The following is a 16042-nucleotide window of genomic DNA, read 5'->3' as shown; positions in this document are numbered from 1 at the left end:
TTTAACATGAACAAAGATTAATAAATGCTGTAATACTGTAAATATGTTGTTCGTTGTTATTTCATGATACCTAATACAACGAACTTCTTCCAGCAGTACCTATTGCCATGACAATTTCTTTTGCATAATATTTAAGTTCATCAAAAATGTTTCAGGATGATTTAATGACAGACATTAGATGCTACCATTCAATAATGTAACAGCTGTTTCATTGTAACATATCTCCACATAAATTAATGAGAGGGTAAAATAGACTCTCCAGTTTAATTTAATATTACTTGCTTGCTAATTCTCTAAACAAACACCCAAAAATGGATGATCCAAACAGGACACACAGATCAGCCTTTCAGTGTAGGACAATGGCCTTCTCTGTGAAGGATCTGCATCTTAAAGCTATTAAAGCGATAGTTCACCCAAAAATGAAAATGCTCTCATCATTTACTCACCCTCATGCCATCTCAGATGTGTATTACTTTTTTTTTCTTTTTCTGCAGAACACAAATGCAGATTTTTAAAATAATATCTCAGTTCTGTAGGTCCATACAATGGAAAGTGAACAGTGGCCAGGCCTTTAAAGCTCCAAAAAGGAGATACAGTCAGCATAAAGGTAATCCATAAGACTCCAGTGCTTTTAATCAATGTCTTCTGAAAAGATCCAGTTGGTTTTGGGTGAGAACAGCCCAAAATTTAACTCATTTTTCACTGTACATCTTGCCATTGCAATCTCTAGGCACAATCATGATTTCAAGCTTGATTACTGTGCAGAGTGCTAGAGGGCACTACAGGAAGTGTAATTGAGTTTGAAATCATGATCGCCAAGGAGATTGCTATCATGATTTATAGTGAAAAATTTGCATTTTGGTCTGTTTTCACCAAAAACCAACTGGATCACTTCAGAAGACATTTACTTAACCACTAGAGTTTGATGGATTATGTTTATGCCGACTTGATCTGCTCTTTGGAGCTTCAAAGACCTGGCCACCATTCACTTGCATTGTATGGGCCTACAGAGCTGAGACATTCTTCTAAAAAGAAAGTCATACACATCTTAGATGGCATGAGGATGAGTAAATGATGAGAAAATTTTCATTTTTGGGTTAAAAGATCCTTATGCTCTTTAGAGACAGTATGCTAGCATTTCTTGTTTATTACTTAAATTGAGAAAGGGCACATAAAAGGTGTATATTACAAGCACACAGCCATAGGACTTTCAAAAGTGTGGAGATATTTAATGAAAATGCACACTTTTTATACAAAATATAGGCTGACCCATGAATGGAAACAACTAATTGGAAATATGCCAAAAATGCCTGTTCAAGAAAAACAAACAAACAAACAAACAAACAAACAAACAAAAACAGCATAAACCCAAAAAATAAATTCTTAAGATTAACCTAATCTCTGTATTTTGTTCAACTCAGACGTGCCAAGGTGTAATCCTTATTCATATCACAGTAATGTGGTTTCCTCTCATAACCAAGTGGATGGTGGCATTATATGTGGATGTTGGTTAAATAAGCAGAACTAATGAATGGAAGCTAGCATATCTGTCTGTCTCTTCACACTTATTATATATGCTTGTGATGAGAGCTCAGATGCTTTATCCATCATATTCCTTTCTGAATACTGTTTCATATTCTTTCTTGTTCCACTAGTTTTTGTAATTCATGTCACTTATCACTTTTTAACAAATTTGCTGTGCATTCTAGGATTAAAGGAGTAGTTCACCCAAAAAATGAAAATTCTCTCATCATTTACTCACCCTTATGACATCCCAGATGTACAGTACTGATGTACAGTAAAACACAAACAAGGATATTTAGAAGAATATCTGAGCTCTGTAGATTTGTGAGTGGTGACCAAAACTTTGAAGCTCAAAAAAGCACATAAAGACAGCTTAAGTATAAAACAGCATAAGTAATTCTTATGACTCCAATTTTTTATCCATGTCTTTGGAAGCGATCCAGTGGGTTTGGGGTGACCAAAATGTAACACCTTTTTTTACTATAAATCTTGGCATCAGCAGTCTCCTTGGCGATCATGATTTTAAGATTGATTACACTTCCTTGCACCATCTAGCGCTCTGTGCATGCATCAAGCACTCGGAAGTGTAATTGAGATTAAATCATGATGGTACCCACTGCCTAGAGACTGCAATTGCAAGATGTGCAGTGAAAAAATAGTTATATTATGGTCTGTTCTCACACAAAATCGATTAGATCACTTCAGAAGACATGGATTAAACTTTTTTTACTGTACTTTTATGCTGCCTCTATGTGCCATTCACTTGCACTATACTGACCTACAGAGCTGAGATATTCTAAAAAAATGTATGTTCTACAGAAGAAAGAATGTCATAAACATTTGGGATGGCATGAGGGTGAGTAAATTATGAGAGAATTTTCATTTTTGGGAAAACTGTTCCTTTAACAGGAATTACTTTGAAGAATTACCACACAATTTAATATAGAAAGAATGACTTAGAAGAATGATGTCTGCATTGGTGGCATAAAGATTTCTGAGGTGGCTTGTTGCTTTTGTTTGTATTACTATCACTGTTGCACTCTGCATGTGGGTTTCCAGTAACAGGTGGTTGCTGTGAGAGGGAAGGAGCGGGTTTGCTCTGGGGCCTCCAGGGCTAATAGGGGGAAATGCTTTGCCTCAGGAGTGATGTGTCTGATACATTCTCCCTCTGCTGCCGCACCGACCCGTGCCTCTTTTGTTATTCTGTTTAAGGCAACAGGCACAGTCTTTTGTCCTAGTACATGAGAGAGAGAGACTGTGTCCTAGTACATGAGAGAGAGAGAGAGAGAGAGAGAGAGAGAGAGAGAGAGAGAGAGAGAGAGAGAGAAAGAGAGAGAGAGAGACATGCATTCACTGTCAGACCACAGTTTTCCTTATCAGGCCACTGTCAAATTAATGTGTTCCTAAAGAAAATTCAACACCACAGAACAGACCAAGAGCCCAGCAAACCCAGCAAACTAAAGCCAACATACAAATGGTCCCCAAAACGTGAGTCAAAATTCCTTAGTGCAATTAGCTCCAAAGAAATGTCTAACCTAATTAACAGATTTCAAATAACACAGTTTATGGCTAACAAGATTGACGTAAATTCCGCAGTACAACAAATAAATTATATTTATCAAAGGTGCTCAATCAAAGCAAACCTACTCCATACAAACAAGAAAACTAAACTAAAAACTGGGGATGAAATTTGGTGGGTGTGTTCACACTTGGCACGTTTGGTTCGATAAAAACGAACTCTGGTGCAATTGTTCTGTTAGTGCGGTTCATTTGAACAAGTGTGAACGCTGCCATCTGAACCTTGGTGCGCACCAGACAAGCGGACCGAGACCGCCTGAATAGTGGGTCTTGGTCCGCTTCCAAACGAACTCTGGTGCAGTTCGATTGACATATGAATGCAACATGGACCAAAGATGTCTAAACGGACCAAAAACAGGAAGTAATTTGCCTAATACTGACCTCAATCATACCTGGTTCTTCTCATCATAGGAGCTATGTTGCCCATTACAGTTTGGTACAGGCATCAGAACCACCGTCAGCCGTCCTTGCAGCATATCTTCCTATCTTAAGGTTCGGTGTTAAAGATGCCAGTGCGAACGCTAAGCGAACCAGGACTAAAGGTGTAATTTTCTTTTTTGGTCCGGACCAAGAGGACCAAGAGAACCAAACTACAAGTGTGAACACAAAAGAAAACTACGCAGACAGCTCTCCAACCAAAAACACAGAGAGCCACACAAAGCTGAAACCAGACAAAATTATTGTGAAGCACTCAGGGGTTATAAAAATACAATACACCACAAAAAGCAACAACATCTAAACCACACTCTTAATGAAATTGAAGACTCAATTAATGATAATCAGTTCTGGGAAAAATGGAACAGTCTGAATAAACAACACAGCCAGGACATAGCCACACAAAATGTAGAATTATGGAAAGGCTATTTTACAATAAAAAAATAACCAAAACACTTTAGACTATCAGATTAGCAGAGAAGAATTGACAGATGCACTTAAGAAACTAAAACCCAGAAAGGCATGTGGTTTAGACAACATTAGAACAGAAATGCTGAAGCACAGCCCTGCAGTAATGCAGGAGGCCTTGTTAAAACTGTTCAGTCTGGTTCTGCAAACTGGCTACTTTCCTGATACCTGGAGTGTGGCCTTAATACACCCATTATATAAGAGTGGAGACAAATTCGACCCCAATAACTACCGAGGCATTTGTGTGAACAGTAATCTGGGGAAGACTTTTTGTTTTATGCTGAATGCTCGGATACAGGCCTTCCTTACCAAGCACAATGTCTTGAGTAAGAATCAGATTGGATTCCTACCAAACCACTGCACCACCGACCACATTCTCACGATAGTCAACCAGCACGTTCATCAAAAAAAGCAAAGGCAAAATTTATGCATGTTTTGTTGATTTTAAAAAAGCATTTGATTCCATTTGGCATGATGGTCTATATTATAAAATTCTACAATCCGGCACTGGGGTAAAATGTATGACCCTATCAAATCTATGTATTCGGACAACAGGTGCAGAGTTAAAATTGGCAATAAAATAGCAGAATTCTTCACTCAAGGGCGTGGAATGAGACAGAGCTGCAGTTTGATTCCAACTCTGTTCAGCTTTTACATTAATGAGTTAGCAGTGCTACTGGAACAATCTGCAACATCCGGTTTTACCCTAAATAATTCTGAAGTTAAATGTATTCTCTATGCAGATGATCTGGTGCTGCTGTCAGCTACTGCACAAGGACTACAGCAGCACCTGGACCTGCTGGAGAACTACTGTCAGAACTGGGCCCTGACAGTCAATAATAATAATTTAAAAAAAAACTAAAATTATGATCTTCCAGAAAAAAAAAAAAAGCCAGATTACAGGAAACCAGATACACATTCACTATGGGAAACAGTGCAATACAACACACCCTACACTATGACTACCTCGGTCTAAAAATCAGTGTTGGTCTGGCAGTGAATGCACTAAAAGAGAAGGCTAGAAGAGCATTCTATGCTATTAAGAGCACATTTACCCAAACAGACATTAATGTAACAATTTGGTGTAAAATGTTTGATAGTATTATTATGCCTATTGCTCTGTACGGATGTAAGGTTTGGTGTTCACTCTGTCTGGCAGATTACTCTAGATGGGACAAACACTCCATAGAATCCCTGCATGCAGAATTCTGTAGAAACATTCTAAGAGTTCAGAGAAGAACACCTACTAATGCATGCCGGGCCGAACTAGGCAGATACCCCCTAATTATACATATTGAAAAACAGTCCCTCAAATTCTGGACACACCTAAATTCAAGTTCCCCTAACACACTGCAACATGAAGCCCTTAAAATCCAAGAGTTGAAGCCTAAAACCAGTCCCCTTTGTCAGCAGGCTCTGAAACTTACAAACCCACTAACAACTAACAAACACCAGTTTCAGACCTGCACTGCTGAACAAAACCAAATCAGAATAAACCAAATCATAAAAGAAAGCATAAATTCATATTTGGACCATTGGGAAAATGAAAGTAAAAACCAAAGCAAATTGGAATGTTATCAGACCCTAAACAGAAAGTATAATCTGGCAGAATATCTCCACACTGTAAGAAATTCAAAACAGAGACAGATCCTCACCAAATACAGGCTCAGTGATCACTGTCTGGCCATAGAAAAAGGGAGACTCAGACAAACATGGCTTCCAAAGGAAGAACGTGTCTGTGCTCACTGTGACACTGGTGAGGACGAGACAGAGACACACTTTCTCCTTCACTGTGAGAAATTTACAGAGGTGAGAGAGAAATACTTTGACAAACTTTCAAACCTCATGCCACTGTTTTCCAGTTCAGCACAATCATGCATCAGTTGCAGCAAAATTCATTTTTGAAGTGCACACCCTCAGAAACCAATTACTGCCTTAATGTACTTCGTTCACAATATTTGTTTATGTTCATGATGTCTTGTTAAATTCTTATTTTATTTTATATTGTATAGTGTATATTGTTATTATAGTTTTTATTTTATTTTATTTTATTTTATTTTATGCATTACCTGGCACCTTATTTTAATTTTATTTTTATTGCTATTTGTTACTGTTTTATTATAATTTTTTTGTCTTGTCATTATCTGTTTTGTGTATTAATACTTTGGCAATATTGTATATATGTAAACACAATCATGCTAATAAAGTACATTAAAATTGAAAATTGAGAGAGAGAGAGAGAGAGAGAGAGAGAGAGAGAGAGAGAGAGAGAGAGAGAGAGAGAGAGAGAGAGAGGGATGGTCCCATTCCCTGTGACCTATAGCCCCCCAGTCTCATTTTCTTTAACGTCACAAGGTGCGTGCAACAAAACGAGCCACCATCAACTGAGCTCTTCAAGTCGCTCCAGCTCGCGCGCGAGCCACCATCAGCTGATTTTTCCACACTTGTCCAACTCTGAATATTAACACACACGTTGGCACCGATCTCACCGAAGCTTGCGTACTTCATTTCAACGCTCTGTTCTTCTTTTTCCTCTATCAAATCGCCTGGAGTTTAATTGATATCGTGACTTGCACAAAGGATGGTTTTGGGTCGCGAGCTCCGACACTCAAATTGAACTAAAGGCGGGAGGCGCGAGCGCTGAGGGGAATGAAGCGCGAGAGGGGAAGCCGAGACAATAAATAGAAGCTGCCGCTTAACGGTAGCCGTAGCGTCCGTCATGGAACTGAGGGGGAAACGTAAGTAGACGTTTAAAACGGACTCTCAGACGAATTTAAAACGCTCAAAACGGACTCTCAAAACTAGTAAAACACAACGAAAATAAGCTCTCTCCTCTCAAACAAACGGTTGGTTTCAGAACTTGGACAGCTCCCTGGTGCTGCCGCCTAAACAGTACCAACTCTGTGAGGCTTCATCGAAACTCCAGCACAGAACCGTGTTTCCGAGACTTCGGTTTGGTGCCAGGTCTTTTCGGTATTCTTCCTCCGAAAATCGTGGCGCCATGGCTGGTGCACTTCAGGGAGAGAAGCAGCTTTTTGAGAAGTTCTGGAAGGGCACGTTCAAAGCCGTGGCCATGCCGCGACCCGAGAGCGTCATCGTGGCCAGCATAACCGCACGGAGAGCCGTGTCAAAGTGAGTGCTTGAGCCTGAGGCTTCTTGTGTCCCCTTATGTCTTTATCTTGACATTTGTAATATTGTTAAGCGATCATATTTCTGTAACCTTCATGTTCTGCTTTGATTTTGATTGCTTGAAACACAAACTTAACACTTAAGTTTTAGGTTGATATTTCAAGACTTTTTCTAACTGTTCTGCAAGAAATATGTTACATTTACCTCTGTTGGATGTTTTAGAATCCCCAGATATAAAAATTAATAGGCTAATAGCAATGCATTTTCAAATGAGATGAAAAAATTATCTGATTGCTATACTGTACATGTAGTAGCAGTACATTCCTGTAAGTTGCACATTTGTTTTATTGTATCTTTTATACCATATTGTCAAATTGACGCCAAAAGAAGCAATGTAAGTATATTGGATAACAGTCACTTTTCTGAAAAGTGCATGTCTTCTTTGTGATACACAGGCATTAAATAATATCAATAATGTCTGGCTGCTGGGTTTTGATTAGTCAGAGGAACATTTCAAAAGAATTTGAAGGGATTTTTTTCTTTTCTTGCTGTATTATTGTTAATTTGGCAGCACTTTACAATAAGGTTACATTTGGGGGATAGTTAACCCAAAAATGAAAATTCTCTCATTATTTACTCACCCTCATGCCATCCCAGATGTGTATGACTTTCTTCTGCTGAACACAAACGAAGATTTAAGAAGAATATATCAATGCTGTAGGTCCATACAAAGCAAGTGAATGGTTACCAAAATTGTAAAAGTAAAATTAAATTAAAAGTAATTCATACCACTCCAGTGGTTAAATCTATGTCTTCAGAATAAGTGTTGGTGAGAAACAGATCAATGTTCTAAAGTACTTTTTTTTTTTTGCTATCAGTCTCCACTTTCACTTTCACATTTTTCATCTTTTGTTTTTGGCGTTTCACATGAAGGGAGGAGAATTTAAAGAAAAAAATGTTGTTAACCAATGTTAAAAAATGTACTGTAACCTTATTTTAAAGTATTTTCATTAATTTACTATCATTATTTTTACATGTAAATAATTGGGGTTTAAGGGACTCCTAACATAGCCTCAACAACACACACACACACATACACACACACACACACACACACACTCAACAAAACATGAGGGTTAAAGTTTATAATTTTTTTTCTGATTTGTTCTTGTTCAGTTGCCGTCAATTACTGTATATTCAAGCCATATTTTTATAGCATTTTGTCACATAAGAAACATGTAACACAGTCACAGTCAGTGTGACTTGTGTCTATTCTCTTCATTCATCATTGCTTGTCCTTCACTGGAGGCCAGTCAGTTTCACTTGTGCACACACAAGTGCACAGCAGAGCGAGAGGCTACATGGAGTCCTAATGAATCAAGTCAGTGTACAGCCTTCATCATGCCCTTAGGTTAGGACATGAAGAGGATCTCAGCACCTTCTCCCTCACCCATGAATTAGGAGGCATGGCAGTGTGTTGAAGAGAGAGAAAAGGAGAAAAAGGATGAGAGAAACAGAAGGATAGAGAGCACTGGGTGCTCTGTAGGGTTCCAATGCTTTACTTCCCTTTTCTTCTTTTCCTGTTAATCAGGATCAAGCCTTACTCATTACTCCAGTAAGGACAGCGTAACTGATTTGTGATTTACTCTCCTGCCTGTGTGCATTTATTATTCGTTTCCATTCTCCTTAGTCTTATCTTAGGAAACTGTGGCAATTCACACAGATTTGACAACTTTATCCTTTATCAAGGCACTTGCCTGATAAAGCTGTTCATGAAACCCTGAACATCTAGCCAATATTGGTGGATTGACTGTGGTCCTTAAAATAGCTTTGTAGTCATACATTTAGTGCATTAGGACAAATATTATAATGGTGTCTGTCAACACATAGCTGTTCTATCACTCTGTAAAATTTACCATGGATACATTGCTTCTTTCTTGTTCTCTATGCTTTGTAAAAGGCATGCAAACATTATAGGTGATGTTTTGACGTTTGAGTGATAATGATTAATGATAATTTGTCCAAATATTGTCAAATCACAGAAAATACTTTTTTCAGCATTTGTCAGAGAATGATAAATTGAGAATAATAATGTTACCAGGGCTAGGTAATGATGCATAATTTTTGATTCACAAGCTCTCTATTCGACTTAATTTCATATGTGTGTATTTTAGTTATAATATTCATTAATATATTTTGTTGCATGTTAATTTTTTACATTTGTACTATTTAAAAGTATTTACATTTTGGACATACTTCATCCAAGGACATGGGCACTGACCCATGACCCGCATATATGACGTAAGAAAAACAACCGTGATTTGCTCTGGCTGTATTAAACAAGCTCCATTTAAGCACAAAGAACCATTATCTTGGTATATGTAGCACTTAAAGTTGAGAAAAGCCAACTGACTCGCAGTTGTAACGTAAGCTGGCAACAAGGTAAACGAAGAGACGATGAAGTGCGATGATCCCAAGTGCAGTTTATTTACAGTGCTTTCAAACGTGAAACAAAACATAAACATAAACTTGTCTTGACTTGATCTGACTTCCAAACAATGTTACATTATCAGTACTCGACCATGGACAATGGCAAACATGAGGGTTAAATACTTGGACAAGGGAGAACACATGACAATGAAAACCAAAGAACACTTAGAACTCTAAACAAGATTACAAGGCTGCTAACAACCTAATGAAACAATGAGCCAATAAGGGCAAGACACAAAAACATGGGAAACACATGACAAGATCACATGACAAGGAAACAGGAACTAACATGGCATGGAACAAAAACACATACAACCCTGACATATCCCCCCCTCTAGGGGTGGCTCCCGACTCCCCAAAACAAAAACACATAGTTCAAGAGCGTGGCGACTTGATGTGACGTAGGGATGGAGGTCCCCAGTGGAGCTGAAGGATCGGAGAGATGAGGCGTAGCCAGAGGATCAGAGAGCCAAGGTGGAACCAGGTGATCGACAGACCAAGGAGGAGCTGGAGGGATGAGGGACCCCGGTAAAGCTGACAGGCTGAAGGACCACGGTGGAGCCGAGGGAACATAGAGCCGAGGTGATGTTGAGGGACTGACAGGCCAAGGCAGAGTCCAGGGCTCGGAAGGTCTAGGCAGAGTCAGAGGTTCAAAAGTTCTCCTTGTCTGGGATATCTCAGAGGGTGATGATCGAGCCGGTGGCTTGGGGGGAACCGGCTGATCAGGAGAACTGAGGGTGGGCACAAGGGTGGGAACCAATTCCAACTCAAATAGCCCAGTGAGAGATGGCTCTGGAAAGGACGGGGCTTGCAATGCTGGCTCTGGGACGGACGAGGCTTGCAACGCTGGTTCGTTGACTGTGGCAGACGTAGGCGTTGGCTCGTTGACTGTGGCAGGCTTGGGCGTTGGCTCGTTGACCAGAGGTGAGCCTGAGACATTGCATGGAGCAGACTGAAGCTTGGCTGTGACATGGCATGGAGCACACTGAGGCGTGGCTGTGACATGGCATGGAGCAGTCTCAGGCATGGCTGTGACATGGCATGGAGCAGTCTCAGGCGTGGCTGTGACATGGCATGGAGCAGTCTCAGGCATGGCTGTGACATGGCATGGAGAAGACAGAGGCACGGCTGTGACATGGCATGGAGCAGACTCTGGCATGGCTGTGACGAGGAACTCTGGCTTGGTAGCCATGACGTGGGACTCTGGCTTGGCTGGCATGAAGTGGGACTCTGGCTTGGCGGCCATGACATGGGACTCTGGCTTGGTGGCCATGACTTGGGACTCTGGCTTGGTGGCCATGACGTTGGACTCTGGCTTGGCGGCCACCTACCCCACAGTGAACGATAAACCACATATTAGTAGGGCAAGGTTGATATACTGAGCCAGGCTGTGGGTACTCAGACCGCCTGGCATCAGGGAAGAGATTGGCTCATTCAGTCCAAAGTGAAAACAGTCCTTGAGGGCAATCTCATTAAAATCGACCCTGCTAGCCAGAGCACAAAAGTCCTCCACATATTCCTCAATGGAACCGTTTTCTTGGCGTAGACGAAGAAGTTGAACTGCTGGGTTCATCTTGGTCAGTCGAGTATTCTGTAATGTAGACTGGCAACAAGTTAAACGAAGAGACAATGATGAAGTGCGATGATCCCAAGTGCAGTTTATTTACAGTGCTTTCAAAAGTGAAACAAAACATAAACATAAACTTGACTTGACATTAACAATACTTGGCCATGGACAATGGCAAACATGAGGGTTAAATACTTGGACAAGGGAGAACACATGACAATGAAAACCAATGAACACTTAGAACTCTAAACAAGATAACAAGACTGCTAACAACCTAATGAAACAATGAACCAATGAGGGCAAGACACAAGAACATGGGAAACACATGACAAGATCACATGACAAGGAAATAGGAACTAACATGGCATGGAACAAAAACACATACAACCCAGACAGCAGTTCATCGCTGTTCTTTTAAGTCCAGTGTTTTGAACGTGACATCGCCTCAGCTCCCGGGGGATTATGGGATCATTAAGTGTCCAGACGATCCGCACTTCAGAATCTCGCCAGAAATAGTAAGTCATGTGGGTATTACTCGCTTACTGCTTCATGAATACTTTGGATTCTGAAATACTACTCCATCGGCATACTGTTTTTGGCATACTGTATAGTAGAGAAGTATGGATATTCGGACACAGCACCCATTAGCGTCTGCCAGCAGGAGGTTGTTAATCCCTTGACCATCGGGACTCCCTGCTGAGTTAATGGTTCCAGCAAGGGAAAAAAGGATCCAACATGACGGAGAAAAACTTTCTGTCGCAGGGGCAGGCTTTTGTGTTTTCTTGAAGTGACTAATGAGCTTCTTATTTTACCAAAGAACTGACAAGACGTCAAGCTAATCTGAACATTTTTATCTCACTCAGCTGCAAATCATCACAAACGCTGATTGTAATCCATAGTGATTCTTTCACCAAGTGTTTTTTCACACTAAAATGACTAATGAAATCCTAAATTGGAGGCACAGCAGTCTGTTTTTATTGAACATAATTTCTGTACTCACTGAGAGCTGCATATGGACATGCACGTTTTACAGCAAGCCTCAAGGGGATAAATACACAATCACACACTTTGATGAGGTAAAGTTACTCCATAAATCACATCCTAAATTACTCTATTACAATTATTTATGCTCACACGGTTCTCCTGTTGTTATTTTGAGGAACTCCACATGACAGGGACTCAAAGAGAGAGAGTTGCATTGAGTTGGTATGTCTGTCACCCCTCCACCATTGTAAATCGGCTGAAGAGAGTGAGATCTCATCAAAACAGTCTGCATGTGTGACACCCTCTACCAAAACTGAGCTGTTTTGTGTCTGCTAGTACAGCTTTACACGAAACGAGTCAAACCAAACTTTTACTCCCAACACACAGTGAAAGGATCTTCGTGCTGGACTTTTTTCCCACTGTACAATCACTGGTGAGTGAAATCTAAACATCATAGATGTTTTTAGTCGCATATGTGAGTGAATTACTTGCATTGTAGAGAGTTTCCACTTAGAGTTAAAGGTCGATCTTGGGATTTAAGAATCAATGTCAAAATCGATCAAATGAAGACCAAGATGCATTGGAAAATCAATAGTTTCACCCAGCCCTAAATGTTACAGATTTCTTAATTTTGCTTATAGAATTCTGTCTTTCATATTTTCAGTCCCTGTCTCTTTTGACTTCTCTCCCTTTAAAGGGTTAGTTCACCCTCAAAGAATTCTGTCATCCTTTACTCGCTGTCATGTTACAGACTTTTTTCTTAGGTGGGAAAAAAAAGGATTTGTTAAGCAGAATTACAATCCCAGTCACTATTCGCTTTCTTGTATGAAAGAAAGATGCAATGAAAGTTAATGGTGACTGAGGCTCTCAGTCCATAACACAAAAGAACAAGAAGTCATACAGGGTTGGAATGACATAAGAGTGTGTAAATAATGACAGATTTTTTTTTTTTTTTTTTTTGGTGAACTATGCCTTTAACTTTCTCACTGCGTACATATTCATCAGGCTACCTAGCCTTCAGGGCCCACCTGACTTTGATGTTGATGTGTAGAACATGGATAATGACAGTAACATTTACAACCAAACTGATGTCACTGATACAACCGGTACCATCTGTAAATTCAGCATTTAGCTTTCTCTTCATTGTTATTACCACAGGCACATGCAGCACAAACAAGTCACACAGAATTTTTATGATTTTTGTCTGAAAAATAAAATGACTTTTTAATTTTTATTTGCAGTAATAAATCTTAGAGCTGAAGTAGTGCCCAATAAGACCTATTAGCTTCAGTCAGCTCTCTCCTGCATCACTGGAGAAACATCATTATTGGTTATGCCAGCTGAAAAATGCTGGTCACCTATGCATACATATAGCCCTGTTTGCATTTACTTCAAATGTATATGCTCGCTCTGAATTACACATCCTTTATCTCCCTACTTAATCGATAATAATTTAAAAACAATATTATTCTTTCTTATTTTTCTCTGTGTCACTGAGCTTTAAAGAGGCCCACAGTGAAGGGCAATTATGGGGGGGTGTTACTGATCCTCCTCCGTACCCCTAGTGTATTCTGGCGAGACTGGAGAGATGAGTTCACTCTTATGCAGCTGAAAGGTCCTGCCCCAGGCCACTGCAGCCCTGCAAGCTCCTTCTCAGTTGCAAACCTCATTAAAAATGCAAAGGGTTTTAGTTGGACTGAGTGTTAGTGTGTTTGTGTGTGGGTTAGGAAGCAGATGGCCCATAGGAGAAAAGGGAAGGGGGGGGGGGGGATCTCCTACCCCAGCAGATGCTAGTTTAACGAGGAGTAGAATAAAGAGATTAGAGTAACCTGGGAAGAGAACTGCACTCAAATGCAAGAGAAAAAGACATTACTTTGCACTGGTGCTTTTTTTACTATTGGTAAGTGTTGTCCTAGGGTTCACTGAAAGCACACTTGTCATTTTTAATAGTGGTTAACCGATATATTGCAGAGGCTGATAAATCAGTCGATATTCTGACTTTATTAATTATCGGCATTGGCCGATTTGTTTCTTGAGGGCGACCAAAATCGCCTGCTTGCATGTGAAGCGACTGAGACATGTAAACGACCAGTCACATTTCGTTTTGTTGTTACGTGCCATCGTGTTACTATGATAATAGACCTGTGTGCAACACAGTCTCATTTAAAACGGTCTGCATATCAGACCCGCGACAGAAGCGTTTGAGCTCATAATGTTAAAGTGCTCACCTGTTTCATTCTTCCTCTCTCTCCTAATCAGTTCCTTGTAACTTTTAACTGTCTTGTCTAATGATAAAAAGGCAAATATCAATAAAACTTCTATTATATACCATTTGCAAATATGCAGATATTTCGTTTAAACAGATGTAATTCACGAACCCGATGAAAATCCAGCGTTTTCTTCCTGTTGAGCGCTCTTCTAATATCTTCCTCTGAAGCGCGTATTCTATCAGCCAGAATCAAAACTTCAGGGTAAGGTTCAAAAGTTCCTCTGATTCACAAATCAGGATGGTCACTCCGTGACAATCCAAGCAGGTGATCCAGGCCGTTTAAACTGCCAGGAGATTGCTGCTTGTGTTGAATCTGCACGAGTGCGTGAGTGCAACTTCAAAGTAATGTGCTTCACGTGCACTAAATATGAATGTCTTATTCAATATGCACTGTATGTACTATTGGATTGATTTGGTATTTTTGGAGAAAATGCGATTGCTAACGTGGACATGACATACATGGTTGCTGGAATACTGTGTGTACTGTTATTTCCTTCTTCCTAATATCGTAACAATTTCTTCATTTGCAAATAAATTTGATGACTATACAGAAATCAAAAGAAACTGCTTTCTACCATTTAAAATATAATATTATTTTTTTAGATTATTTTTTACAAAGTTAAAGTTTTGTGTGAAATTGAGTAAATATAGAGCTAAATAAGAGTTTATAATTTTTTTTTTAGCAATTTTATGTTTATGTTATTTACTATATTAAATTGTGTGATATATCGTCATTGTATCGGCCACCCTGCTTTCTGGATATCGGCCATTAAAAAACCTATATCTGTCGACCACTAATTTTTAAACTAACCATACACAAAACTATGACTCATAAAAATACACGTTTTGAGTTTTGAACGAGTAGATAAAAGCTGCTTTTCTCCTAACCACTGCACGGTTTACGTGAAAGAGAGTTTGAATAAGAAAGAAATGCTAAATCTTATGCTCTAAGCCTTGCAAAATTTGTATCTATATTTATCATCAGTAAAGTTTTATTTTCCTGGAAAAAAATGACAATATATGTGAACATGCTTGCTTCTTTGAGAAGGATTTGTGTTTATTGAGTCTCTTGTTTCAAAGATCGATTGTTCCTCTGGTATTAATTTGACTTGGTGAAAATAAATTAAGTTAAAGGAATATTCCAGGTTCAATAAAAGTGAAGCTAAATTGACAGCATTTGTGGCATAATGCTGATTACCACAAAAAATCAAGGTTACAGTGAGGCGCCATAAAAATGAATGGGGCCAATTTGTGGAAGGTTTAAAGGCAGAAATGCGATGCTTATAATTTTATAAAAGCACTTACATTAATTCTTCCATTAAAACTGTATTATATGAGCTGTAAAAGTGTTTAAATCTTAAATTTTAATGTTGTTTTAGAGTTTTCGGCATTACGTTGTTATGGCAAAGAAAAGATTGTAAAATTGGATATAACTGCACAGAAAAGGTTATTAAGCGATTTTATCACACTAAAAACATGCATATTGTTTACTTCTTGTAGCTATACTTTTGAAAAAATGGTGAGTATTGGTCTCTTTCACTTCCATCGCAAGTACATTACTTTTACAAGAAAAAAAGGTCTAAATTAATTTTTGTGGT

At 39.2% G+C, this 16042-nt stretch overlaps 1 protein-coding gene across 1 annotated transcript in view; it reads left to right on the top strand.

Moving 5' to 3' along the window:
- Positions 1–6490: 6490 nt before the first annotated feature.
- Positions 6491–16042, top strand: part of LOC127440109 (serine/arginine repetitive matrix protein 4-like) — a 92412-nt gene continuing 82860 nt past the window's right edge. Inside the window, exon 1 of the mRNA XM_051696508.1 lies at positions 6491–7137. Within this exon, the coding sequence (XP_051552468.1) occupies positions 7007–7137 (131 nt within the window). The 5' untranslated portion in view covers positions 6491–7006. The remainder of the gene's footprint in view (positions 7138–16042) is intronic.

The sequence above is a fragment of the Myxocyprinus asiaticus genome, chromosome 4 (assembly GCF_019703515.2).
Source record: "Myxocyprinus asiaticus isolate MX2 ecotype Aquarium Trade chromosome 4, UBuf_Myxa_2, whole genome shotgun sequence".
Classification (NCBI taxonomy): domain Eukaryota; kingdom Metazoa; phylum Chordata; class Actinopteri; order Cypriniformes; family Catostomidae; genus Myxocyprinus; species Myxocyprinus asiaticus.
The sequence above is the reverse complement of the archived record's forward strand: the minus strand, read 5'-3'. Positions and strand labels throughout refer to the sequence as shown.